This window comes from Lepisosteus oculatus, chromosome 1 (genome assembly GCF_040954835.1).
Source record: "Lepisosteus oculatus isolate fLepOcu1 chromosome 1, fLepOcu1.hap2, whole genome shotgun sequence".
Lineage (NCBI taxonomy): Eukaryota > Metazoa > Chordata > Actinopteri > Semionotiformes > Lepisosteidae > Lepisosteus > Lepisosteus oculatus.
In genome coordinates, this window is record NC_090696.1 from 32,138,306 (window position 1) to 32,165,998 (window position 27,693).

Here is a 27,693-nt window from a genome sequence, read left to right on the forward strand (position 1 = left end):
GGCTCAAAACTCGTTTTTCGAAAGTAGAGCTCAATTGTAACTACATTACTTTACAGTCCTTCCGGTTCAAAAAAACGCCCGTTTATGTCTTTACACATCTCTTGTCTTTTGGCCGTTTTGTTTCTGGTTTCAGATGAAACATTTAAAACCAATTTTATTTAATATTCTAACAAACTACTGTACATAATGCAAAGTAGGACCTAGACGTATTCTTAAGTGTCACATGTACACCTCAGTAATGATACAAACTGTGGTGTCATTTCTAATGTGTAAGTGTACTGTGGACATGATTAAGAAATAAGGAATATGATTCAATATTGTCACACTATATTTGCTTTTCTTAGCTGATGAAAGTTAAGAATATGATCTAAGTGAGGTTCTGAACAATTACATTTTATTAAAATAAGAGTCCTCCTATGATATTCTCAGTTATGGACTTATTATAGCGTATATCCTTGCTCATTAGTAAACAAGACTTTAATATCTCCTGAACTAGGTAAAATCGCTGTACATTATACATTATTTAAAACTGATTACTCTATGAAGAAGTAAACATAAACTACAGTGATCAGCTAGACCAAAATTACATTTAGAAAGTGAATTAGAATAGCAATACCGTTTTCACTTTAATAAATACAGCAGGACTGGACTAGATGGAAGGGCCTGACCAATAATTATAATACATTTAGAAATACAATATGTAGATTTTAGGTGATAAATCTTATTCTACACTTTTAGCCACAGATCTGACTTTGAAATGGCTAACTTAACATTGCAACACAACACAGAAATGTTCCCGAATATTTAAAGCAAGTTTCATTATCTTGTGGCATTCAGATCAGTTTGACTTTGTTAATCTTTCCCATTGTTCCTTACATACTGCTCTTTACTGCATACAGCACAAATATTTACTTATTCCTAGTGCTCAAGTGGGGAATGGAAATGATCAGGACAGATTGCAATAGAACTTAAATTTTTACAACTGTACAGTATTTTCAAAGAAAGGGGGACATCAATAAGGTGCAATAACACTAACCAGGTCTACAATAATAAAAAACAATTGCTTTTGACTATTCAGGCTTGTACCTCTTTGTACACTTCACTACACCTTTTCCTCAAATCCTGAGGATAGTAATATTCCAAGAAACCTTCTATTGCTCTCAACTAAGTTGTAGTTATTAAACAAGTTAAATGCACTACAGTACATGGGTCCAGCTGTTCAATATGTCCTCAGCTTCTCTCTTCTGTCACTTCCAAAACTGTCTTGCAAGATATAAAACATTTTAACTACATTTCTGGGGGGGAAATAAATAGCTATACACCGTATAGCTCTTTAATAAAATAATGCATATTCCCAAAACAAAGAACATAATTAATAATTTTAGAAACAAAATACGAATACAAAAGAATGTTTTAAAAAAAACGTTTAATTTCTCTCATTTGTAACCATTCATATGTTCTGGTAATTCATAAGAATTATTATTATTCATATAAGACTAAATCTTTATAGAACAATGAAGAATCAAAATGTTCAGAATGGTCAACAAAATAGCAGATACAAAATAGACCTAATATGTGTGCCATGTACTTAATTTCCTTTGAAGATATCTATGTCAAACAGTAATTTCTTTCTGCTGGAAATAGAACAAAAGAGTAAAGTCTTTAATTTAATTAATGCAAAAGCTATGGGTGCATACATTTAACAATTTTCCAAATATGTCTGTGTTCCTATGAAATAGAAAAACTCTCCATCTAAATGCTTTGCCAAAAGCTGTGCCATAGGACTCATTGCCTCTTCTGAAATTAAATCCCCAGTGGGTATCAGTTTCCTGTTTCTGAACATGAATAACAAAGAGTCCAAACAGTGAGGCACTTTCCACTGTCTATTGAAATTGATGTGTCTGTCTGCAAGGATAAAAGGATGCTTTACTCACTCCAAGTCTGCTCTAGATAAATTTCCTCTTCCTCAGCATCCTCAACAAAATTTCAATAAACACATCTGGTAAGCATGCAAAACAGGACCGTATTCTCTGCAAAATTTAGCTTGGCTCCCAGGCTCTCCAGCTGTCTCGGCTACATGTCTTTTGTCCACATATCTGTGACATAGCCAGCTGGATACTGACAGGCTCTACAAGTGACTTTCGAGTTTGCGTTTGGAAATCGGCCTGGTACTACATACAAGTATTCACCACTGAACTGGTGGAATTTCAAGAGTATAGTCATCTGGGACCAAATAAAGGTGTTTCCAGATTTCTTTTAGGACCAATATATGGAATTTCACTTCAGTGAGGGTTACACATTCATGTTGCACAATTGCTTGCTGATGTGTCGGTCTTCTCACGGCATTTATTAAAAGTAAAAAAACAACTGCTTTTAAATTTCTTAATGATAATCCAGAGCACCTCAATATAGAATGTAGTAATCATATCATCAATAGACTCTGGAGAACATAAAAAAGTTACAAACAACAGTAGGCTATTTGGTCCATCATACCTGTTTGATCCAGTTAATTGATCCAAGAATCCTCCATCTGTTTCTTGAAAGACAGGTATTGGCTTTGAATAATGTTCCATATTCTCACAACCCTCTGGTTCTCCATTGGAGGGGAGGAGAGCAATTAGATCATCAAACATTTTGTGATTTTAGTGTAAGATTAGCGCTCTAATAGATATGACTCTACACTTATTTCAGAATACTGGATAAATACTGCTCTGTCCTTTTATTAACAATACACAAAAGAGCAATCAATGAAGTGTCTTTCCCTTTTCTGGTTATTACAAGGAAACTGGGTAGGTTACAAACATGAGGAGGCCATTTGGCACATCCAGCCTATTTGGCAGTTAGAACTTTGTGCAGTTGTTTTTTTAAAAAACAACAACAACAAGGTTATCGGCTTCAACAACCTGGCTAGATAGCTTGTTCCATACTCCCACAACCCAATGTGCACTGAAGTGCATCCTGTTCTCAGATATAAATACACTTTCACATAGATTTCACTTTTTACCTCTGGTTCATTTTTCAGTGTTGATACTGAAGACGTTTACCAGGCTGACTTTGTGAATTCCTTTGAGGATTTTGAATACTTGGATCAGGTCCCCTACTAGTCGTCTTTGTTTGAGACTAAAAAGGTTCAGTTCTTCTAGACTGTCAGTGTCGGACATTCCGTTAAGCTGCAGGAGGTATCTGGTTGCTCTTCTTTGAACTGATTGAACTGAAAGTCACAAAATCTTTTTCTAATATAGTGATACTACATGTATGTTAACAAATTCTAAAATATGAATAACTTTAAATCAATAATAATTATGAATTTAAAATAAAATGTGATAATAGTTCTGAACCCAAAATGTAATTTATCACGTAGACAAGAGGTCTTATTTTACCAACATTTACTTTCTTTTCTGTAATGTTCTTCTGAGTGCTTTGTACAATTTTAATGTGATATAGTTATCTACTGTATATTTATCTATAGATATAGATAGTTTTTCTGATGTTTAGCTTATTTTCCTCACATAAACATGTCCAGATTGAGTATTAAACTTTTAACTAAAAATATTCATTGCTAAAAATGTGTGTGTATCATTTGTAATTCATCACAAGATGTTATCACTGCAGTGGCATAGCCAGGATGTTTGAGGTGGCAGAGGGGATATCATTTTTAAATATTATGATATGCCTTCTAAATAAGAGTGTAGTACTAAAAAGTGTATATATTTGTCAAAACCTTTTTACAATACAGACTACTTGTGTAGTTACTTTTGTAAGGCTCTGTATTTCCTAACAAAAGCCTTTTTTATTCCCCACGCAATCTAGAAGATTAAGAAGCCTCTTCAGTCTCAGCTTTTCTTATACGTTATTTGTAGTTTTTGTTTATTTTCTCTGCATGTAACATTCTGCATTCTTACACTAAATACCTAATGCCAGGTGTCTGCCCAAACTTGAATTTTATCTGAATATTTTTCAATTACATTTGCTGCTTCTACAGTGTTTGCTTTTCCTCCTATTTTGGTATTTCTACAATCTTGTTTGATTTACTTTCTTTGAATCTTGATCTTTGAATGAAATTAAGAAGAGCAGTGGTCCCTGTTCAGATCCCTGTTGTACTCCACTAAGTTCATCACTCCAGTTTTAGCATTTCCCCTTTCTGTGGACTGTTTTCTATCCATTAACCAGTTATCAATCTAAATATACACATTTCAAATGCCTACTCCCTGCTATTGAGAGTTAATCTCTAATGAAAAATCTTTGAAAATCAGAGTATGCCATATTGAATGTGCGTCAATCACTGATTTTGCATGTTAAAAGAACAGCAAGGATCAGCATGGGGGCATAGGGGATAGCATTGCTGCCTTGCAGGGCCAGGGCGATTCTGGCATGGCATGTGTATGGGGTTTGTATGTTCTCTTCATATTTGTGTGGGTTCCTCTGGGTGTTTTGCTTTTCTCTCATAGTCCACGGTCATACTGGTAGGATAATTGGCCCTGGTGTGTCCGTGTGCGTGTGCGTGTTTCTGTCCATGTCTGTGTCTTGTGATAGACTTGTCTCCTACTAGGGAGGATCAAGGTTGTTCCCTTTGCTTGCTAAGATAAGGCTCCACCTCCTACACTACCCTAAATTGGATGAAGTGGTTAGAAAATGGAAAGGTAATTAAGCCTACATTTTCTAAATCAATGTTGACTAAGAAATAGGGTCTCATATTTGCATATTGTCTCATATTTCAATATTTCAATATTATTTATTTAACCTTTCATTTAACAGAAGTCAAACTTATTGATCTATAATTACATATTTCAGTTTTGTCACCCTTTGTACGGATGGGCACTACAGTACTAGTAATGATCCCATCTATGAGCACTTTCCCAATCTTTGAGCAACTGTTGGCAGAGTTGTATCAGTTGCTTCTGACTAACATCACTTGTTTCATTAAGTACAATTGATAGGATATACTATATCTGGCCCTGAAGATTTATTCATCTTGAGTGCTTATAGTATTCTAGATAATTCTGCCTCCAGGTGTTTGCAGACATTCAGTGCTGTTTTTTAGGGAAGTGTCTTTCTTCCATTTGGCGCTGAACCTCCAGAACAGGGCTGTGGTGCCTGTGATAAGTTAAAAGTTACTCAGTTTGACAGGACAAAGAACATGGCCAACACCTCTTCATTCTCTCCTCATTCTCCCTTGTATGCAGTTATGGGGTTCGTAGCTTTGAGATCAGATATAAAAATTAAAGAATTGGTGATTGCAAAACAGGTGGTTATAACACAATTAATGGGTTACTCTAAATTAAAAAAGAAGATAAAGAACTTGAAGTAAACATCTAATTATCTCTCTTAATATCAACTTGAATGATCTTCTTCCTTCTACTGCAAGGTGACATTGTAAACTAAGTAACAGCAACTCTGACATTAAATCTGCCAATAACCTTCATACCAACTCAGAACTACAGATCACCAAAATAAACTTTCCGAGTAGAAAACACAGCTTTTGAAAAATGACCAGATGTAATATTGCATTTAGTCCTGTAAAATGGAACTTTTGGGTTCTGAAAAAGACTTAAGAATAACTCAGTATATAATGTGACACTAACTTTGCACTCCTCCATTTTCGAATGAAGGACACAAGAAAAAAGAACTCCATCTTGTCTAAATTGTCTGAAACTGTTAATGGACATAGTTCCATGAAATACTCCATATTGAAAAAACTATGGGAGTATCTAGGAACTGCTACACCATCTCTAAATAAGCCCTGCTCATAGAGCCCCAACATTTCTGCAAGATCAATAAGGGAGTGATAGAGAAAGCTCTCTTTAGAAATGTACTTTAGATTTGGACAACACCATGCCTGTGCAGCAAGACTGAAACCTTCTGAAGGGAGCCTGATTTTCTGACCTTGAAGATGGCTTCAAGTACACAGCAGGAACGTGTCCCCACCTTGTCTAGCCAAGGGAAATAAACTGAGATGCTTTGATGAGTATGGGATGTGTAGAAGGTTATGTTTTACAGCTTCATTAAGACTAAGACATTGGACGCCAAGGAGACAGCCTGCTTGTTAAAGAACCTGACATCCACAACTTGATGTCTCAGCATTCATATGACTCAAACACAGCACCTGCTGCTAGACTGGGTGACTTTTAGGTACATTTTGATTACATTTGCTGCATAGTGAATAAGACCTTCCTGGAGACAGAATGCCCTTTAGTGAACCAACTGGCCACCACCCTTAGCGACCAAGCTCCTGATTCATTTAGTCAGCATGTAATACTGGGGAAGTGTGCCACTCTCAACAAATTGCTCTCAATAACAGAACATGCTGAAGATGAGATGTCTTGTCTCATCTGCCATCCCAGTCACCATGCTTCCACAGAGACAGCCAAGGATGAGAGCAGGATGGTAACCCTGATAATAAAACCCTGCCAAACTAGATGGTCTTGGCACTGAAGCTAGAATAGCCAAATCCAAACTGCATGACAGGAGCCGGCTGAAAAATTCCAACATGGGGAATAGAAGGAGAAATGCTACCCTGTTCTTTTCCACTTGCTTCTACAACACGTGGCTTTCTGGCTGGGTGGGCGATGTTTCCAGTAGATTTCTCCTTCTGCTGGAACACGCCACGTGTAGTTCACTGGTGTCATAGTTTAACACCATCTCCACCATTTCTGTCCTGAGACATGGGGTTCGGAGGATGAACTGGGGCCTGGTCCAAAAGAAGTTTTGTACATTAATGGATCAAACAGCTTCCCTGCTCAGCCAATATATGACTCTTCTCTACCTTGACTGCTACATCTGCATCACTGCTTCTAGATAGCAGACATTGTGGTATCCTATGCCTGGATCTGCTGCAAAGTGCCCTGGCATAACTGAACAGGGGGCAGCACTATGAGAACCACCATGGGTGGCAAAGAGTCACAACAAGCCCCAGGTGCCGAGTTACTACATGGTTCACAAATAGATGTAGACCACATTCTTTTAGATATGATGACTACATAGGATCACAACCTGACCTAGATAGGGACTGAGTCAGACTGAACATAGATAACTTTGTTTCTTGAGTATGTGGACATTTTTTGCTGTCACTGAGTTGCTACAAGTAGTGTTAATAGAAACTGCTGTGTGAGTATAACTGGATCTTGTTCTTCTCTTTCACAGCCATGTGAGTGACAAGGAAACAAGGGGAGTTCTTTCTTATACAAGTCCAGATGGGGTGCAGGTGGTGGCATATTTTTGACTGGTTATTGAATAGGCCTACCACATGATGCAGCAAGAGCACCTGGCAGGTGTGGAGTTACTATAGCAATTTTGCCTGTCTCTTTCCCACACTAGCACTTCATTGTGAACCTGGAAGGTAAGTAGCACTGTCAGTACTCTCCACGTCCAGAGGAGCATTAAAAAGCCAGCTGGTTCCCACTTGTGACAGTCTGCAAGGTACAGGAGCTGCCGGAGACTAGTCTAAAGGTGGGTCCAGTTGTGTGCTGGAGGATGAAGGAACACAGGCTAGTGCTTGTGGAGCTGACACCCTATTCCTGTAGAGTCAAGGTGCTGTGCAGCCATTACACTACAGCACTAGCTGAGTAGTTCCTTGATGTTGTAAAAAAGGCTTCTGTACGATAGGTGGAAGAAACTGATGGAAAGTGAGTCAAAGTGGCAGTTAGTGGTGCCAAAAACTCTCTGACATCTTGTTCTGAATATAATCTGTGGTCTTTGATTGTCACAGAAGCCAGGGGCTAGCCATGGAGAGACCGGCGAGGTAGTAGGACCCTATGTGTAGCAGTAGGAACAGAGCGAGCAAGAGGGTTTGTCCAGGCTCAAGGTATCGGGTGGAGTTGGGGTGAGACATAAGCCCTCAGATAGAGGATGTGGGGCGACCTGGTGAGGTGAGCCTCTCAACTACCAATCCCAACGCCGAGCGAGGAGGAAGGAGAGACCTGGAAATATAAAGCCCCAGACAAGAAACCGGACGTACAAGGAAAGCAAGGGAAACTAGGAACAGGAGAGAGCACGAGCTCGTCAGGAACTGAACACTTTGGAAACCCAAACCCTGTGGCAACGTAAGCTTCACCTTTACTAGGGTAGAGTACAGCTGGACTTGTGATGTTTGTGGAGTGCGGAAGGGCTCCTAGGTCCACATGTGCATCTTAAGAGCTGCATGCCTCATGGACTCTGTATTTTGTGTGCTAGTTAGTAGTATTATTTGAAGCCAACGGGGATTCTCAGCGCTACGTGGAGGCATTGTGATGCCCCCAAAGGCCTCTGAGTTACTTATTTCTGTGACAGGACCAATGAAGACCAGACTAATAATGCTGCAGGTGCCTCTGGGGTAGAAATGGACTGAACAGGTTTACTTCTGTGTTATGGTATTAGTGATTGTTGTTTGTTTCTATTTGTATTTTGTTGTTTCTCAAATTTGTTGCAACTTGGCTGTCTGTGAGACTTTGAATGTGGCCGTTTATATTCGCAGGGTTGGCCGGGAGAGTTGGCTTCGTCAGCGTGCGTAAGCAATAACATAGTATTTCTCCCCCTCGTGGGCACAGTGACTCACTGCTTTCTTCTTCAGCAAAAATTAAATGTACACGCAAACAACCTTCAGCACTAATGAACAATACAGTATCTTTGTCTTATCTGGTCTATCAAAATTCATCACGCACAACTGTTTGAATATTGTACGAAGCTTTCCTCCATCTCGCTCTTTGTGTAAAGTAAGAGAGATGCAGTCCAAGAGTGTTAAACTGTTGACTATTCCAGAGTGTAATCCTACTTTGCGCCCTGGGTCTGCCCGAGTCACCGCGAACCATTAAAAGTACAAGCAGCTGTGAATAATGGATACTTGTATTGCGATTGATTTGTTTTACATTAGTAAAACTTAAACCGTATTTTAGACTCACCTTTTCCGTTAAATGTTCTGCCAGACATGCGGGGCTGGTTTTATGTTTTATTTTTGTGTTATTAACGTATTGGTTGCCTATCCTACGTTTTCGTTACTCAGAGACCGATCCGGTGAAAATCTGCTTTTTAGATATTTGATGATGATGAACAATGTTTTGCTCATTATATAAGATCACATCAACTTTTCTCTTTAATCTCTTTATACTGTACAGTACATATAGTACTGTATACCAGTCTATAGCGTTCCTTATAATATAAGTACTGGTTCCTCTTGCTATTTGATATGTATTATTACACATTTTTCAAAGTTGGTGAATACCAAGTCGGTCGCTGTGAAGTACTGACCTGAATATATTTGCAGTTTGTTCTCACCTGTGTTATCAAACAACGCACTCCATGGACACATTATTTAACTTCTCTATAATAATATTTGATGGATCTAAAACGTTATCGAGTCAATTTATTACTGATGTGTATTAATTAGATCGTATTCAAGCCGAGACCACCGTAAACCTTTTCCCTTTTCATAGGCATACAATTTTAATCTATGTAATTCCGAAACGATTTAAGAGTAACTCGACCATTTTTAAGATACAGTACACGTGCCACGTTCTTTACTATGGTGACCAATAAAAGTAAAACATAATTTAATGTGAATATACTCTGTTCATTTGTTACGATTCCGCAAAACTCTTGTTTCACCTTTCAAATGCTTACTATGAAATACATATAATTCCAGTGGCGCACCTTAGCGCGGATACATTAAGTCCAAACCTCGGGGCTGAATTAAGACAAGAAAATGCAGCGTCACTGCAAGGGTGATGCTATCCCTCCCAAATTCTGGGGAGATTAATTCAGCTGCGATTGTAGTTAATGCACAGAAGTCAAAGGTTAAATTATTCTTTTAAAAAATCACAAACACTATATTTTCATACATGCATTAGATTCAAATTATCCACAACATAATATTAATGTAAACATGTTCGAAATAAATAAAAGCCATTACATGTTATTATTATTTTTAAAAACTTATAAGGCTGTGGAGTTTTCATAAGCTTTATTCATTATAGTGTAAAGTTACAAACACTTCTGTACTCTTGTGTACAGTCACCCTGCCAAAACGCTTAGTTGCTCCATTAATTTTAAATTTGCCTCCTTTTAGCTATTTGATTTCAAATGCAGTTACTATACGCTTTTCTTAAAAACCGCTTCATTGACTGTCAAGGTGGCAAAAAGTCCACAATAATGTATTTATTTTCAGATTATCTGTTACATATTCGACAAGTTGCAGTTTTTTTGTGATAAAACCGGATACAACACATGATCGATAACCGAATTAAATTTAGTTACTTGTTATTGTAATTGGTTGGTAGTGTAATAGCACAATTATAGGTCGTTCTTTTGCTTTTCAAGCTAGTGAAATCTTTCTAGTGTCTGGGCTTTTTAGGTGGGTAAGTTAGGTGCTGCATGACATTGGCTGTCTGTTCATTTACCACGTTTCATTGGTTCGCCTTTTTGTGTTATGTCTGCGACTCTCTTGTCAGTGCACAGAAACAGCGCATGCGTCTTGCTTCACTCCTCAGCCTTTGAAACTCGGGCTGAGTTCAATTAAGAGACCATGTCCGCCATCAACCTTCTGCTCTCTTCTGTCTTTTCATTTAAACCAAATTCTCCATGAAATAGCACTAACGCGCGGCCTCAAGCATGGCCAGCTCGGTGAGTATCCGGTGGTTAGCGCTCGTATGCTTGGTGAAATTGTACGATATCGGTTTTGCTTTAAGAAGGTGATACTGTTCAGCCTATTTGTGCTGCAGATTTCCAGCCATATTTCTATACAAGTACAGTACAACTAGTTAAGCTGAGAGGCGCGTCTAGAATGCTGCATTTCTCACGCATTAGAGCATGTCTGCGAAAAAAGTAGTGGTAGGCTGGTATTTTTTTTAATCAAAGTTTTAAAAATAACGTAAGTGTTGCTGCAAGTACTAGGATATTTGCTTCAGAAAATGTCATGCATTATGATAGGTGGGTTAGTTATAAGAACGATATAAGAATCTGAATGCTGATGCTGATTTAGTAAATTGTCTTAACAGGTTTTGGTGAAACAGTTCCTTTTCATATTATATTACATATGATGTGTGATATGATGTGCATTATTATTATTGGGACTACTGCTAATTTTAATATGTATTTGCTCGGGAATCACTGCATTGCAATAGTTTATCTTTTTGTGGCGTTCCCTTCTGCGCGTTTTCATTATTTCATGTGTAGTTGTGCAGTAGACTGTACCTATTTATAAGTATGCGTATTCATGTTATCTTACGATTCGTATCGTTCTCTTTCTAAATTGTCCTAGTCAGGCCGTGGCGATTGTAGCGATGGTAAAGTTGACTTCTGTCGTTGTATTCGAATGTTGTAGGGCGCAGTTCAGGTGAAGCTAGAGCTTGGACACCGTGCCCAGGTCAGAAAGAAACCTACCGTGGAGGGTTTTACGCATGATTGGATGGTGTTCGTCAGAGGACCCGAGCACAGCAACATTCAGCACTTTGTGGAAAAAGTAGTTTTTCACCTACATGAAAGCTTCCCAAGACCAAAAAGAGGTAAGGACGCCGCTTCGCAGGTGTGAGGTCGAGATAATATAAATATTGAGGTACAGGTATAAATGTGTACTACGTGTGTTTTGTGGTTGTAGAGTGTTAAGTAGCAGTAGTAATGGCAGATCGGGGCAATATTGTTTATTGGGAGTAAACTATTAAACAGCAATACTGTTCCTTTTCGCCTTCTACTACGATAACTGAACAAGAACGTCCCTGGTTCTATATGGTTAAGAATATCGATTAGCTGAAATATGGTATTGTTTGGTTGGCTTTGTTTGTGGTGTTGATGTGCATTTACCTGCATCTACAATGAAATTGACTTCAGCTTGGTCCACTGGATTATCTGTTTAGCTCAATGATCAAATCAAATCGATGTCTTTTGTTTTCTTACTTGTGTTTGAACTGCTTTCGCCTTGATTTGTGTACAAATTATCTAGTCGATTTAAGAGATAATTACGCATTTAAGCCCTCGCTTTGTTAGTTTTATCCTGGAAGCTGTGTTGTAACATGCAGAATGGCTTCGGAAAGGTGATAGAAAATTCACGCGCAAGGTATTGTTTGAAGTGATCCGTTTTACCGACTTCTAAGGTAATTTGGAGCAAAGTATCGTTAGCATGAAGTATAGATAAAAACTTTGGTTATACTATTTGATATAACTAAGTGTTTGTATGGAACGTTTTTTTTACCATAAAATGCTACTACTAAATGCAATGCAAGTATTTCCCGGCGTAACAAGCTTAGTAGCACCTCCTATAAAGAAAAGAATCAGACACCTGTTAGGAAAAAAGTTTTTTTTCTTATGTACTTTTCGTTTCAGTTTAAAATCTATTTTTAGTAATTTTTTTGCTTTCTGGTTGTAACATCCATCCTGCTTAAATATGAAACAATTTGTCGGGAACTGCGATAGTTTGTTGCGAAAGGTTTAACTGGGGGTAAAACTGGTGTTTTTTTAATTCTAGTCTTTTAAAACTAGAACTTTCTGCTGTGAAACTGGAATTACTTTACTGTGTTTACGTACGATAATCCCAAGATTAGAGTTGACTACGATAGCCTGCAACTGACCAGTTTTCAGTCAGAAATGCAACAAAAGAAATACAGCCTACTGATTTAAGGGTGCAAGCTGTGATGCAGTCAGACAAATGTTATGCCATATATAATAGCTTTGTACGGAGCCTTGGGAGACCCTAATCTGGTACTGGAACGGATGTTGCTAGGTGTGGCGTGACATTGTTGTTAAGAACTGTGTACTGAAACGTACACTACTGTATACATGTATACTGTATGTGAAGGACGGAGTTGGGAGGGGGGCGGTTGTAAATTGGACGTCATACCGGCTGAGTATTCGTTTGGCAAGGTTGGAAGGCATCCGCTAAATATTTGTTGGTTTAGGATTTTTTTTATGTAGCTGCTGGTGTTTTTGAGTTTTCCTTGACGTGACAAGTCCTGGGAAAAATGCCAAAGTCAGTGCCTTAGAGAGATCCTGTCATATTGTAATTACACGCGACTCAGATTGCAAGGAAACATTCTCTATTTATTGAGAACAGTTGTAAGGTTGAGCTGCATTGTGCAGGTCGCTCACTTGTGATTCGTTTTTGCTTTCTGTGCGTCTTTTTAAAACTTAATACGCGATGATGCCCGAGAAGGAGCGTGTTAATAAAAATACAGCATTTTTCTGTGTATGGCAGTTGCTGAAGAGCTGTGTTTGAAGTTTTTTTTCAGGTTTGTAATTACAAACCAAAATTCGCCTTTGCCTTTGATCCTATCAACTAATTTCAACGACCGTCTTGATAGTTACTTTTAAAATGTTATTTCGTAATTTCTCTGACTATGGCACCTTTCGTAAGTTACATGTATGTGAAATATATAGCCCCATGACAATTGAATTTGTGTAGTCGAAGTGTTTTTTTTTGTAAATTTTTGGAAATTTATGTATTGTAACTCCTGTCACCACATTTTTCTGTTGCGTTCATATGTATATACTTAGTAATCATGACAGTTAAACCTTTTGTTAATTTGTAGTTCTCTAAACTTTGGGTTACACAATTATTTGTTTAAAGCGTTCTCATTAAGGAAGTAAAATTGATTTTAATTACGAGGAGCTTGTGCTCCAATCTGTTTAGATCGTGGTGATATGTACAAATACCACTTAACACATATGTTAAACTAGATGATGTGGAAAGCTGATTGTCATCTGAATCCGACCTTCCCAGAGAGCACAATAGCACTGCGAATCTGAGCCCGATGGCACTACACTAACTCTTGTATTTGTTATTGTAACACATCTTCTAGCTTTTCAGATCACGTCAATAGACCCTTTTTACTGTTTGTAACGTTTTTTGTCTGCTGTTATCATAGGAAAACCTCAGGTGGTATATTTTAGTTTTCGCTTGAATTAATGCAGGGAAGTAGTGTTTAACACTTTAAAAGAAATGCTGTACTGTATATTCACGACTCTTTTTTTCTTATACTGGAAGCGAACGTAACTTTTATAACATTTTGATTCTTCCAATACTAGTTATACGATTAATTAGTTAAAATCTAGTATACTGTACGACAACAGCATAATAAAGCTGATTACGAATTTGCAGCAACTAATTTAAAAATCATCTTTAAAAAAGATGCATTGAAAATATTTAAATTTTTAGATATTTCATGGTTAACCATGTTCGGTATTTAGAGATCTTAAAGAATCGAGTGAGGTAGAGAGGGACTAATTACGTCATTTTATTCCGGTCTCCTAAGGACTATCCTTTTTGATTTATGGATTTAGCGCTTCTACAGGCACCGCAAAAATCTAACACGGTTTGGCATGCGGAGACGAAATGATTTCAAGCATTTTACAAGTTGAAAATCGACTGCTGCGGGGTTTTATATACAGTACCACACACGATGTAATTTTATTGTACATCTGCAGTCAGCCTGTTTTCACAGAATAATAATGATAAATTATTTTTGTCAAGAATATATTGTGTTTTATGATCTGTGCTGGTTGAAATAATTGTGAAAGTGCAGTGTCTGATATCTGCGTAGTAGACTGCCAGATTTCTCATTACCATTTATCATAAAAGAAGTTAAATGATCACTGCCTTTGTGAAAAAATATCTACTTCCAGAAATTGATTTAATACTGCTGTTATCTTTATTTGAGAGGATTATTTTCCTAAAGAGAAGAAACTTGAAAAGGGAAGTAATACACAGAGTGAGTTCTCACTTAAAACAGTAAAAGGGGTTTAACATGAAACAGTTTTTTTTAAGAAAAAGCATCTGTCCCTATAGCACTGTTAATTGAACAACTGAGTCTCCTGCAATGCATTTGTGTGAGAATCTGCAATGTCTGCTTCTTAGTGTTTTGTGAAATTGGTACACATCATTCTGAATTGTTTTAGGTTGTCCTATTTTTTTAAAAATAATGTGACCATATCATAGGCCAACACAACATATACAACAGTTTATGGCTATTTAAGTTTTATAATTTAAGTTTTCTTTAGAAGAAGATCAATTTGGAAGAGTCCTGTCAAGATCATTTTGACATTGCAAAAGAAAATGGCCAAACCTAAAATGTACTTTTAAAAAAAGTCCTTTTTGAGAGCAGATTTGTTTTTTTGTGGAAAAAACATTTCTAGACATTCTAGAGAATGAAAGAGCAGGAGAGAGAGGTCATCTAACATTGAAGGATTCTTTCAATGTTTTGTTTTCAGTGGCAGCCATTTGGTTGGTTAGTAAAGCAATGCAGGTAGACAAGGTCTGTTGCCTGCCTGCCTTTTATTGTCTGGCAACCTCTCATCTCTTGGCTAAATGGCAGGCTGTGGTTTCAGGCTCTTTGTAATGTTTTGAAAATCAGTGTCTCTGTGTACCCACAGGATTTTAATTAGCTAAAATACGTTTTTTTAAGAAAATGCAGTGTGAAGAATCCCGGTCATTGTGTGCTTCCATACACAAATGTTTTATCAATGTTTAGTGTTACTTGCTATTGATGTGGATATTTTGGAAAAGGCTTAGATGATTAATAAGGGTTTAATTATAATTTCTAAATGGTTATTTTTTTTGTTTTTTTGGACATACCAAACTAGCTTCCTTGGGTGTTATTAGCTTTTTTCATCTTGTTGAAATGAGTATGACAGAGGAGAAAAGTTTGCAAACATCATGTATATAGTCCAATGATTTGAGTAAGATTCAGTAATCCCTGGGCTTATAGTTAATGTGAACATGGCTATAAATGGTATGTGATTTAAAACCTGATGTTTCTTTGGTGACTCATTAGATGTGAGCAGGCTATTTTCAGTTTCTGATTTTATTAGTTGGCATTTATGATGTTCTCAGATATGCACAAAATGACACAATCTTAAAATGTACAGTATCTAAGGAAAGTACATTTAAAATGTCTAAGGAATAAGTTTTAAATTGTACTTTAAGCTTTAATATAAAAACTCAATGTGAAATATAACTATTTATTGGTAAATATTCCCTATGTCCTTACATAATGAACTACATAACCCTGGGTATTTTTAATTTTCAGTGTGCTGAAAGTCCATCTTGCTGCATCTGTTAGATTCTCCTCGTGACCTAAGATCTTTACATTCAGTTTAATTTTTGCTGTGTAATTCTCTGATAATCACTGTTGGTTCTTGGACTATGTCCGCAGCGATACAATTGGGGGTTCTGTAGCACATATGAAATGCATTTTTGGTGGACTGAAAACACCTGATCTTGTCCCAGTTTTGATGTGGTTAGCTTCCTCTGTGTGTAGCACGTATATCACTGGCACTCTGATTTATGATAGAGACTGATAGACATGAAAGTTTACATTGGATTTAAGGAAGAGATGCACTTGAGAACAGCTGAGCCTGTATGACATCTCGGTTAAAATCCATCTCGAATATTTATTTTTTTGAAGCATTAATACTATCCATAAATCCTGTAGGAATTCTGAATTTTTCTTAAACTACCGAAACGTGTTTTAGAAAGGCCTTTGAAGATGAGATGTACACCGAAACAATGTTTGTTTTCTTTTCTGATAAATGTGCGCAACGTTTCAAGAAAATGTCACACAAAATGGGAGGATACTAGCCTTAAATAAATCCTCTAATCAGACTTAAAACAAGCCAAGTTAAATGCTTAAAGCACTTTTCCTCTTTTAAAAACACAAACATTTGAGTCAATGCCAAACCCTCATTTATACACAACTTTTGACAAAGTTTTATAGTTAGATCTTAATGATCAAATTATTGAATGATTTCTTTACAGTAGTCAGAAGCAAACGTGTAGTCACAAATTTCAAACCTTGGTTGAATGTTAGTCCCTTCTCCATAAAAAAAAAAAGTTTTAACTGGGGGGAAAATAACAATTATAGATTTTTCTTCATTATGAACCACAGCTTACTCCTCATGCCTTGATCAGACTAATGTTTTATTTGTATATGAAAATTTAAAATAATGTATCCTGTAAAATAAGATGTTTAAAGTAACAGGGTGTGTCCATTAACAAATGATTCTGTGGTTTTTGAAGTTTCAATGTCATCTTTTATGCTGCGCCTCACTACTACTATTTTAAGTTTAGTTAAACAAATGCAGCAAAAAAAATTGGAAAGTAGATGTTTGGAGGTAATTGTTAACCCCCCCCCCAGAAGAAATACCTCTGGATGAAAAGTTTGCTCTTTTCTGTTTTAAGGTAAAAGGTTTAGCTTATTTTCTATCCCAGGGCCCCCCTGGCTTTGATCATCAGGACTGTTTGACTGAAAGTTGAGGAAAATGTGATTCCTGATGTACATGTGTTTGACATTTTAATGCTAACAGACTTGTGAATAGTTTGGTATCAACACTGCTGCCTTGAGATGAACTCGTATTGATATGGGTCTGTAGAAGAGTATGGTCCTGCATTAGGTCACTTCCTTTGCATTTGGGGCGTCTATACTGTTTTATATAGTCAAATTACCCAGCTGTTCTGGATTATACTGGTGCCCTCTTAGGACATGAAAGGAGTCTTTCACTTACCTTGCTTTGAAAACATGTCTTTATAAATAAACTGGTTTTGAATGTAAGATGTTAAATATTGTAAAAGAGTACTTCTTGCAGACAACAAAGACACCTATATTTCTTATTTATCCTAAGGCTACAGAAATGAGCAGTGCTAATCTTTAACCATTGCGGTGCAAGGTCAGTTTTTAATCTAGTTTACTTCCCTTTGCGGTGCCTGTACAGATTTAATCTTGCAATTTTCTGTTTTATAGCCTCCGAGACATTTAAATTGAGCTCAATGGATGTCCAACAAAAGCTATGATTAGCAGCCATGCTGGGTAGCCTTGGAAACCTGATATTTAGCTCTCAAAGTCATCAGGGAGAAGGGACCATCTCAAAATAAATGGACTGGAACGTGGTTTTATTTCACTTTGAGCATGTTCTGATCTGTTAAGGAAATCTAAATTAAATGATTGTGAAATATAGTGCCGTTTCTGAAACAGTTTGGCAAACCTCTCACCTTCATTTCCTTTATGGGTGGTTAATATTTTTTAATGTTCTTACTTGTGTAGAAATTGAGACCATGTTATGTATAGACCATTGAAAATACATTTACTGAATCTGACAAATTCCCTCAAGTTTACTGTGAAGGAGAGAAATGCATTTTCAAATATCCTTTTAAGACAAAAGTTTTTAATGGACTGCTTGCTCTCAGTTGAAGTTTAGATCCTTATAACATCTGTATGTTGTTATTTGGAGATGTAAACTGTGTTGTCTCTGCATAAGATTTTATTTCCCCTGGGTGGCTGTCATACTATGGTTTCATGTTTAGTTCAGGAAGATTTACATGTTGCCACACACATAGAAGGCTTTGGAAATACTAAATGGAGATAGAATTAATGTTCTTTACTTTGAAGTGACTAGTAAATTGTTGCAGTCACAATAAGAATGAAATGCAGTGTAAGTGAACTCTACTTTCATGTGTTCTTTTAATATGTGATTAATGTGCTCTTCTCTGTTTTAATCAAAAGTAAATTTTTGTGTTTGATTGGATATTTTTACAACACGATCAGAAGGCTAACTTCTAGTCCCTTTTGTTTTTGCACTATATAATATGAAGCATTACATTAAACTACCTCAGCTATATAATACAGTTTGGTAGAGATTTCTTCCTGGGTTGTCTTCAGCTTTTTCTTTTTTTCTTGCTTGTTTCCATTAATGAACCTGCTGTTTTCTATTGAAACTCAAGGCTTGGTGGACAGTTATGATGCAGATTCGGTTTTTGCTTTAATGACCCTTGTATATAGTGAAATTTGAAGTAAATTAAGTCTTGACAGTTAGCTAGTAGCTATATGATTCTGGGTTGGGATCAATTCTAGTTTTCTGATAGCAATTAATGTTCCTAGTTATTTTTTTTGCATTTATGGAATTGGAAAAACCTGCATTGACTCTTAACACTAGTTTGATGAATAGATATAATATAGCTCCAACATTGACAACAGTATTAGAGGTGGATAAACTGAGAGAACCCTGTTCATTTCTTACAGTGCTTGCCCCCTAATATGGGTCTTTGTCTACTGTTTTTGGTGCTGATGTCATGGAAAAACACATTGTGAATTGCATTACTTCTTATAGCTGTCTCAGTGTGAACTGGTTTGATAAAGTTGCTCTATGTTGCATATTGTGTAAGGTGAGAGGAGATGTGAGTTATATCTAAACTAACAACCTGATGGAAAAATTATACAGTAGATGAGCTTCACTATAATTTATTATGTTCGGTTAAGTTTCTGATTTCAGCTGGACCCAGGGATGCTGCTCTTTATTGTATAAAAATGAATGATTGGATTGCCAGTAATGTTACAGGTAGGGTCAAGCTTCATTAAAACTGGGACTATCAGTCTTTGAGAGAAGAACACGGGTGTTGCAATAGAGATTAGTAGATTTCCTGAAATAGCATCATTTCGTGAGTAGAGCATTCACAATCTTTTTTGTTTTGCATGGCTTGAAAGTTTTGTATTGGTTTTATTTAGTTTTACATGAAACGAAAGTGGATGAGTGCGGTAGGTGCAGATTAAAATCCCTGCAGACCTGCCAGATGGCTAAAAATCATTCAAGGTGTTACTTTAACAGCTACATTTTTTCCAGAACAATATCCATTAAATGAGAATGGTATTTAAAGTGTTCTTAATGGATTATTAGCTATGGGTATAATTGTTCTTTTTCATGTGATGGTTGGTCTTTAGCTCTTAACCCTACATTATTCCAAATTGAGAAGATGTAAAGAATGTGGATTATGCAGTGTGTAAATGAAAAGATGTTTTTAATTTGAGTGATACCTAGCCTTTAATGATCAATTAACTCAGGTTTTGAAAAACTTACTGTTCATCACTGAACTCTTTTATTAGTGCTGCTAAAGTGCCTTCAGATATTCACATTTTACAAGCTTCATTTTTTTAATCCTGTATTTAATGATTAGCTCGATATGTTAGCCTCTGGGCTTAATGTCTCTGTCTAGATTTATAGGATTCAGACAGTGGATTGTGTTTTTCCATTTATGATCAAGTTTGTGGTTTCTGTTCACATGCTGTATCAGAAATATTACTGAAGTAGCTTCTATATATGAGTACCCTTAAGGGAATATGTTTTTCCTCCGGAACTGTAACTACCAGTTCACTGTGTTCAATGTACAGTAGGCTAGTTATTCCTCAGTATGGAGTGTATAGGTACCTGACAGAGGAGGCATTGCAATCGTCTGTTAACTGTCATTATCCAGTTTTAGAATGAGTCTAGGTGGTGGAGCTTATATACAGTACACTATACAATATACAATAGACTTCTGTTTTACACTGTAGTTAGGTTCTTGACATAGCCTCTATGTCCAAAAGCGTGTATAATCAGAACTCCTCCCTTAGACCCTCATATTCCCCTCCCTTAAATAAAAATCAAGTGTATGTATGTAGTTTAAATGATGAAAACAGTAATACAGCAAATACAGTCCTGTACAGTATATAAAATAAAATATAATAAAATGCAGAGAATATATCCGATGCATAGCTCTCATTAACAGCCCTCTAATTATTTTAAATATTTTTCATATTTTTTAAACTTTCTTATTCATTATGCTTTAAAATTTAGCAGGAGGGTAAACTGGAGTATAGATGTACTACACCACTATAAGTACGACAAATTCACCAAACTCCTGGAATTGATCTTTTCTCAGGATCTCGGTTGCAGTACATTGTAGAGCACTTTTAAGCAGAGTTCATGATGTGGCCTCTTCTTGGCCTCTGGAGACCAGCCTCCCCTTTCTCTGCACCTGAGTGGCCAGTTGAACTTGGGGCACAGGAGATGAAGGTCTAGACTTGTAAAGTTTGTGAGCTGTGAGATTGCACTGCCCTTCACAGCTGCTGGTGATTTTGCTTCTGCACATACTTCAGCTGGAATGTTCATGGTCATTGGCCATTTTTTAGTTTCACGCACGCAGACAGGGTTTTCACAGCCTGTAGCAATTTTACTAATGACAAATTCATCTAGTTTTGAACTGCGATAAATGGTGGGAAACCAAGTAAGTGTGGCACTCACAATTGTGATGTTGGATTTGCATAGGGGAGGTTTATATTGCAGTAGGAGATTTTGCAGCAGTGTTTTCAGTATGTATATAAACTTCATTCAGAAAACAGTTTATTGATTATTTTGGCACTTACTGTACCTTAATTTGTAACTTTTAGCTGAAACAAAATTTTAGTTCTTGGTTATTTTGCAATATTAGTACTCCCCTACAAGTCGCCTTCAATGATGTCATAGTTTAATGAAATTTCACCAACAGCAGACTTATTCACATTTAGGTTTTGGTATTTAATTGATGGACTGCTATGATCACGCAGTTCAGTCTGATGTGTCCCATTGTGGCCAGAAAATGGGAAATGGACACAGGAAGAAAGCAAATTTAAAGTACCGTATGCTGATTGCATATTATAAGGATTTATTACAGTGCCCATGTACATCAGCAGTGTCTGTAAGAGTAAGAAAAAAAGGCTAGCGCCATAATAATGGCAAACATCGTTAGGATATCTAGTTAAAATGTAGCAAAATGCTATGTTAAAATTATGCAATTCACTGCTAAGACTGCATTTAGAATATTGTGTATAATATACAGCATACATACAAAAACATACATATTGCACAGTCAATTTGGAAAAAGTCCATTATATGAACCAGAGGACATAACTAGTAACTATGTACGAGTGCATTTGAATCTGAAAACAGGAGGTGCTCTTTTCCTACAAAAGGTTGTATAGATCTGGAAAAGGTTACCTACTGTAGCTATGCTGTTAAAGTTTATCCTGGCTTCTTTCAAGAGACAGCTGAATAAGGTACTTGGATCAATTAGCTACTAGCAATTAGCCTGGCTGGATTACCCAAATGACCTCCTCTCATTTCTTAATCTTTCTTAAATTCTAGTTATCTTGTAAAACGCTTTCCTTAACATCCCTGCAGTCTGTATAATAGGCACTTTCCTGTGCAAATGAACCTAGAGTTCAGAGTCTTATTTTTTTAGTTTTTCTTTGAGGATTTACAAATTCCATTTGCAAGACCACTCTGGAGAGCTTCTGTAAGTTCGGCTAAACTTTCTGTGGGTGCGTACTGTTTATGAGAAATGGAATAAAATGCGAGTTATCTGCATCTCCATGAAAGACCACTCCTTGAGCTGCTAGAAATGGCAGTGAAGTTAACATTTTTAGCAGTGAGATTCTTTGTTATAACCAGCAAGAATATAAACATCTTTTTTTTCAGGTGCAAGTATACTCTGAGCTGCAGCATTGTGTACAGAAAACCTTTAATAGGTGAAAACTTTCATAGAGTTCTGTTTCACAGAAATAAAGCTTATTCACAAAGACTGCTATCTTGTGATTGATGGTCAGTTGTGGACTGAGGCATCTATTGGGTGGATTGTGTAAGATCCTACTGGGTTTTAGCCAGGTGATTCTGTTTCTACCTTCTAGAACATGCTGGCTATGTTAGCTGGTGTTTTTTAATTGTCCATATGTGTGTGCTGCTCTCTGATGGATTGGCGCTCTCTCCAATGTATAGTCCTGCCTTTTGCCCTGGACTTCTGGGATAGGCATGGGTTGCCCTGATCAGAAATAGGTGGGTTTCTGATAATGCCCCCTTTATATCCCCATGAGCTATGATTTCCAGAACTGGCTGATTCCAACTTCTGGTTTGTCATTTTCTACTGCAATGCAATGAAACCATTAGCCCATAATCTTCTTTTTGATATATTGTAAGTGAAGTTTTGTTTATTAGATCTTATTCTTTTCAAATTCTGCATGCAGTTGTCTGAAATTAACCATTATGGGAAATAGTGAATATGAAGAATTGGCAGTGAAACTGAGATCCTTCGGATGCCAACTCATTTTCATTTGCATATCCATTTCCAAGGCTTAGTAAGAGATTGTATATAATATGTAAATGCAGATATCAACTGTTCCTTTGAGATGTCATATTTGCTCCTAATTATGCTCTGTTTTCAGTGACTTAGTTGAAAAACCATTGTCCATGGGGGATATTTGTGCAAACATATCGAAAGCATACCAGAAGATATAGGGAATGTTTTTATAACGAAACACCCTTCACCCCGAGAAGAAAAATGCCTTATTTTCATGGGTTTATCCACTATAGCAAGCAATTTATATAATTAGGTTTCTAGCTGTGAAACATGATGTCATCCTTCATCCTTGACTAACTTTCATCTCCCACAATGTGCATTGACTCAATTTCCTCTTAAGTCATTGACTGTCTGCTTTTGAAGGAAGACATAACCACAGGAACCTCAGAGCTCAGATAGAAACAATTTTGGTTTACCTTAGGTACCACTGTTAGCCATTTAATAAGCATGTAATTTTACTTTTAATATTACATTGGAGTGACCACAGAAATGTCAAAAATGCATTTGCTACCCTTTCAATTGAATGGATGCACAGCTATCTTCATACAGTAACTTCAGGGTCCCAGATTCCTTTTCAATATAGAAATCTGTAGTAGTTGCTAAAGCCAGATTTTTTTCTGTCATTTTACATTTTTGTCTGACCCTAATTGTATCAAAGACAGATCTGTTAGGATGTCTTAACTGTGTCATTTAGGCTATCATTCACTGTCTGAAAGCCTTCCAGATAAATATCTTTAAGGGATTCATAGCATGACACTAAAGTTACTTTATAGACTACAGTACATACACTGGGACAACCTGGAGTTCAGTTACCTACGTAATGTACATCATTGTATGTTAATATGACCACAGCTGTAAATCGGTCACGAGCTACATGGAGTATTTTTACCTATTTAGTATTATAACCCCATTTATGATGAAATGGCAAAAAAACAACCTGTAACTTGGTTTGGAGTTTTACATATTTCTTCATAGTCCTCTTAGCACTTTTCTCTTTTGCTAACTTCTATGTACTCCATATGAGTGGAACATATTGAATTTACTTCTGTACTGATTATACTCTTTCAGTCAAAATTGCTATTGTTTAAAGTAATCTTATGGTATTTTTCCAGTTAATCCAAAAGTGATTTCATTAAGAAAATATCTTTCAAAATATAAAGCAATGATTTTTTATTTTATTTTAAGGTTTGGGTTTCTTCAAAGAAGTGATAAATGAGCATTTTAGCCAAAGCAATTGGAACTGTGATTTGCTTTATCGAAGTATGTTAGCTGCTTGTCTAAGAGAGACAAAGAAGTGCTTGATGCGGAGAAGTGTTGTTTTTCAGTAAACCTCCTAGGTCCAGAAGCCTGAATTGCACATCCTAAAAGGAGGGTGGCAACAGCACTGCCTTTCACAACCGCAAATGGCACACAGGGGGTTTGTTTTCCATCCTGTTGTTTTCTAAAAATGGCTGGATCTGCACCGACACAAAGCAGCAAGATTTCTTTATGGACCCTCTGAATCAGACAAAAGAGTTTTCAAGGAGTTGCCCGTGTCCCCTGTACTGTATGGTAAAATAGGGCTTTGATGCCCCCCTTCCCCCTGTCCATGCAAGAAATCAAAGAGCTGTAGGAATTTGCCAGTAATTGTTTTACGACTCGCCAGAAATCATACCTACTTGTATAGGTGGCACACAAAGGCAGAGCTGTGAAACAGCAAGCTGTTGCTGCTGGCATAAAGAAAAGAAAAAGGGAACTGAGGGAGTGGGAGATTGCTTGAAACAGGAACTGGGCTGTAAATGCTAATTCTCCCAGTTTTGTCAATGAAAGGAAGGTGGAGGAAGCGGTTTATTGAAGCATAGTTTATGAGGGCTGTCTCTTGGAAGGCTGCTTTCTGTTTTTTCCCCTTTTCCTCTGCCATTATGCAGTAGTTGTAGAAGTAAAGGTTACAGAAGTTATAAGATTTTAATAGGGTTCTGTATGTTAGATTTGTGTGCATTAGTTGTTCAATTAAACAACAGGGCCTTAGCCTAAATCAATGTTTAAGGTGAGGGAAACACAAGATCTGGAGATTGCTTTCAAATACATTTAATGAAGAATGTTCAGCTTAATTCATAGGCACCTTAACTGCATCCATTTTAAAGATTGATGAAAATAATGTAATGAGGAGGTTTAGCGTTTCTGCCTGTATCTGGTCTAAAATAGCCTTTTCCCATACTTTTTGAATCACTTCAGGGACACAAAACAAGTTTGGGTGCTGTGTAAATTTTTTTTTAAGCCTACTTGATACACTTGCCTTTGCAAACTGACTTCAATATTTTTGAATTAATAATTTTAATAATGATTCAATGTGCTTTTTTGGTGAAACTAATAAATTGTGCACCTTACTTTGTGTTTGAAATGACCTGTCGGAAGGCTGTCCTGAGATCTTACAGAAAACTCAAAGCGTAAGCCTTTTCTTTCTAATGCACACAGTGCAAGGCTTTATTTTCTGACAGATTGTACTGTTTCTACAGACCTCATTTTAAATTTATAATTTTTTGGATGGAGATGGCAGACATAGCATCCTGCAGAGGAAAATCTGAATTAATAAATTGTAAGCTATGCCAAGCAATCATTTTTAGGATCACATTTGCAGTAAAAAGTAAAATATGCTGCTACTCTTCAATCAATCACTGCAGAATGTAAGCGGTGATAAGGCTAATTTTAAATTCTATACCTGCTACTGTTATCTCAATGATTGTGCCCCAGCTGTCTTGTAATCAAGGATTTTAGTAAAACTACTGCAAATCCTCTTCTCTAAAAACCCAAAGCTGAATAGGTTTAATGAATGATAAGGTATTTATGCAGTTGTCAACACTTCATTTAATAATAAGAATAAATAATAATTGCTTATAGTTATATATTTCTGGACACTCCATTCATAGCTCTTTACAGGTAATGGGGGGCTACCCTCCACACCATCGATGTGCAGCATCCACCTGGATGATTCGATGGCAGCCATTGTGCGCCAGAACGCTCGCCACACAAAAGCTTTTATTGGGGTGGAGAACAGAGTGGTGAAGCCAATTCATAAATGAAGAGTGTTAGGAGGCCGTGAATTGGTAAAGGCAAATGGAAAGAGTTTTTTTTCTTTTCGAGAAATGCCCTGGGATTCTTAATGACCACAGAGAGTCAGGACCTCAGTTTTATGTCTCATCCAAAGAACGGCACTTTTTTTTTTTTTTTACAGTATAGTGTCCCCGTCACTATACTGGTGCAGTAGGACCCACACATGCTGCAGGGTGAGCGCCCCCAACTGGCCCTTCTAACACCACTTCCAACAGCAACCTTAGTTTTATCCAGGAGGTCTCCCATCCAGGTACTGACCACGCTCATACCTGCTGAGCTTCAGTGGGCTGCCAGTTGTGAGTTGCAGGGCGATATGGCTGCTGGTAAAAAGTACCATTTGGGGTTACTGCGTAGTCGACAGGATTCGAAGTCCTTGTGCAGGGAATCCCAAATGGATTTCGCGTCCGTTGCCTTAACTACTCGGCCACGACTACATGTAATCAGTGGAAGCAGGGTCTTAACTCAGAAAGACTTGGCAGGGTGGGATTTGAACTCGCCCCTCTGAGAAACTTGGAGCCTTAATCCAGCACCTTAGACCGCTCGGCCACACTACCCTCATTTAAGTGTGTGAATACTGTTTGGCGGTAAAGTGGATTGTGTTCTTTGTTTTAAATTAATCCTATTCTTTATGGACTTCTTCTTCTGTTGAGCATGGAGTTCTCCACCCAAGTGTGTGCAGTGATTGACATGACTGCTTTTTGCCACTGCTCTACTGTAACTGCAGAAGTTCAGAGGGACTACAGGTGGGGGGTCCGGGTATTTGGTTCCCATGCTAGATATTTAAGTTTAACGGTGATCAAGTGACCCCCTCTCCAATTGGAATAAATTCTCAAACTGTGTTTAGAGTGGTAACTCCACCAGGAATACACAGCGGTTGAATAAACTGTAACTGGATTAATTTTGCTGGAAGCAAATGAGGGATGGCTGTTCATCATATCCTCATTTTGCAAAACTATAGCTCTCCTTCCGATTACACGGCTCCTTCTGTAGGCCTATGCCATGTAGCTGAGGCTGCCTGTCCTCTGACTGACACCTAAGCTTTGTTTCCGTTCCGGATTACAGTGTGAAGAGGTGGACAGCCTGGCGAGCGAGATTTGGAGGAGGGGTTCGTTCTCTTCCTGCAGGTCAGTCTGCGAGAACAGTGCCGAGTCTGGTTAAATAACAGTGCACCGTTTCAGACTCGGTGTAACAGGATTGAAGTGACTGCATATCCTTTCATTTTCCAATGGCATCTGATACTTCAGCCAAGAGCAGAATTTTAAATCAACCTGTCTAGTGCCAACTACTTAAAATGCAATAGCACCTAATGTTCATAATAATACTGGGGCATTGAGAGAGAGGTTTGGATCATTAAACCAAATGGGGGTAATGAAGATGCTGACTCTGTTCCATTTCAAAGTAAATGTTTCATTAATTAGTACCCTGATTAATCTAGCGCAGGGGTTCTTAAACTTTTACAGGTTCTGCACTCCCTACAGTGATAAAAGGTACTCCACACCCCCACCAAAATATAATGTGTTCATCACTTTTGATTGTGTTTTTAGGTTGTTCAATGGATTGATAAATGTATACTACTTTAATCAAGTGTTTTTATTACAAATTAAATTTGCCACATTTATTTTATTATTATGGCAAATGTTTAAGTTTTTAGTGAATTATTTCATTATTATGTTTGTTTTTAAAAAAGCATCTTTTAAGAGGCACGTAATTTTTATAACCTTCAATGGGATGGT

The 27,693-nt window shown here is 37.2% G+C and overlaps 1 protein-coding gene across 2 annotated transcripts in view; it reads left to right on the forward strand.

Annotated features, from left to right (window-relative positions):
• The first annotated feature begins 10,410 nt into the window (after positions 1–10,410).
• The window catches only part of mllt3 (MLLT3 super elongation complex subunit), a 103,684-nt gene continuing 86,401 nt past the window's right edge, over positions 10,411–27,693 (forward strand). Inside the window, exons 1-2 of one of the 2 annotated variants that reach the window (XM_015345162.2) lie at positions 10,411–10,590; positions 11,291–11,471. In XM_015345162.2, coding sequence (XP_015200648.2) covers positions 10,579–10,590; positions 11,291–11,471 — 193 coding nt within the window. In that variant the 5' untranslated portion in view covers positions 10,411–10,578. The remainder of the gene's footprint in view (positions 10,591–11,290; positions 11,472–27,693) is intronic. The other variant, XM_015345161.2, reaches the window with a different exon arrangement.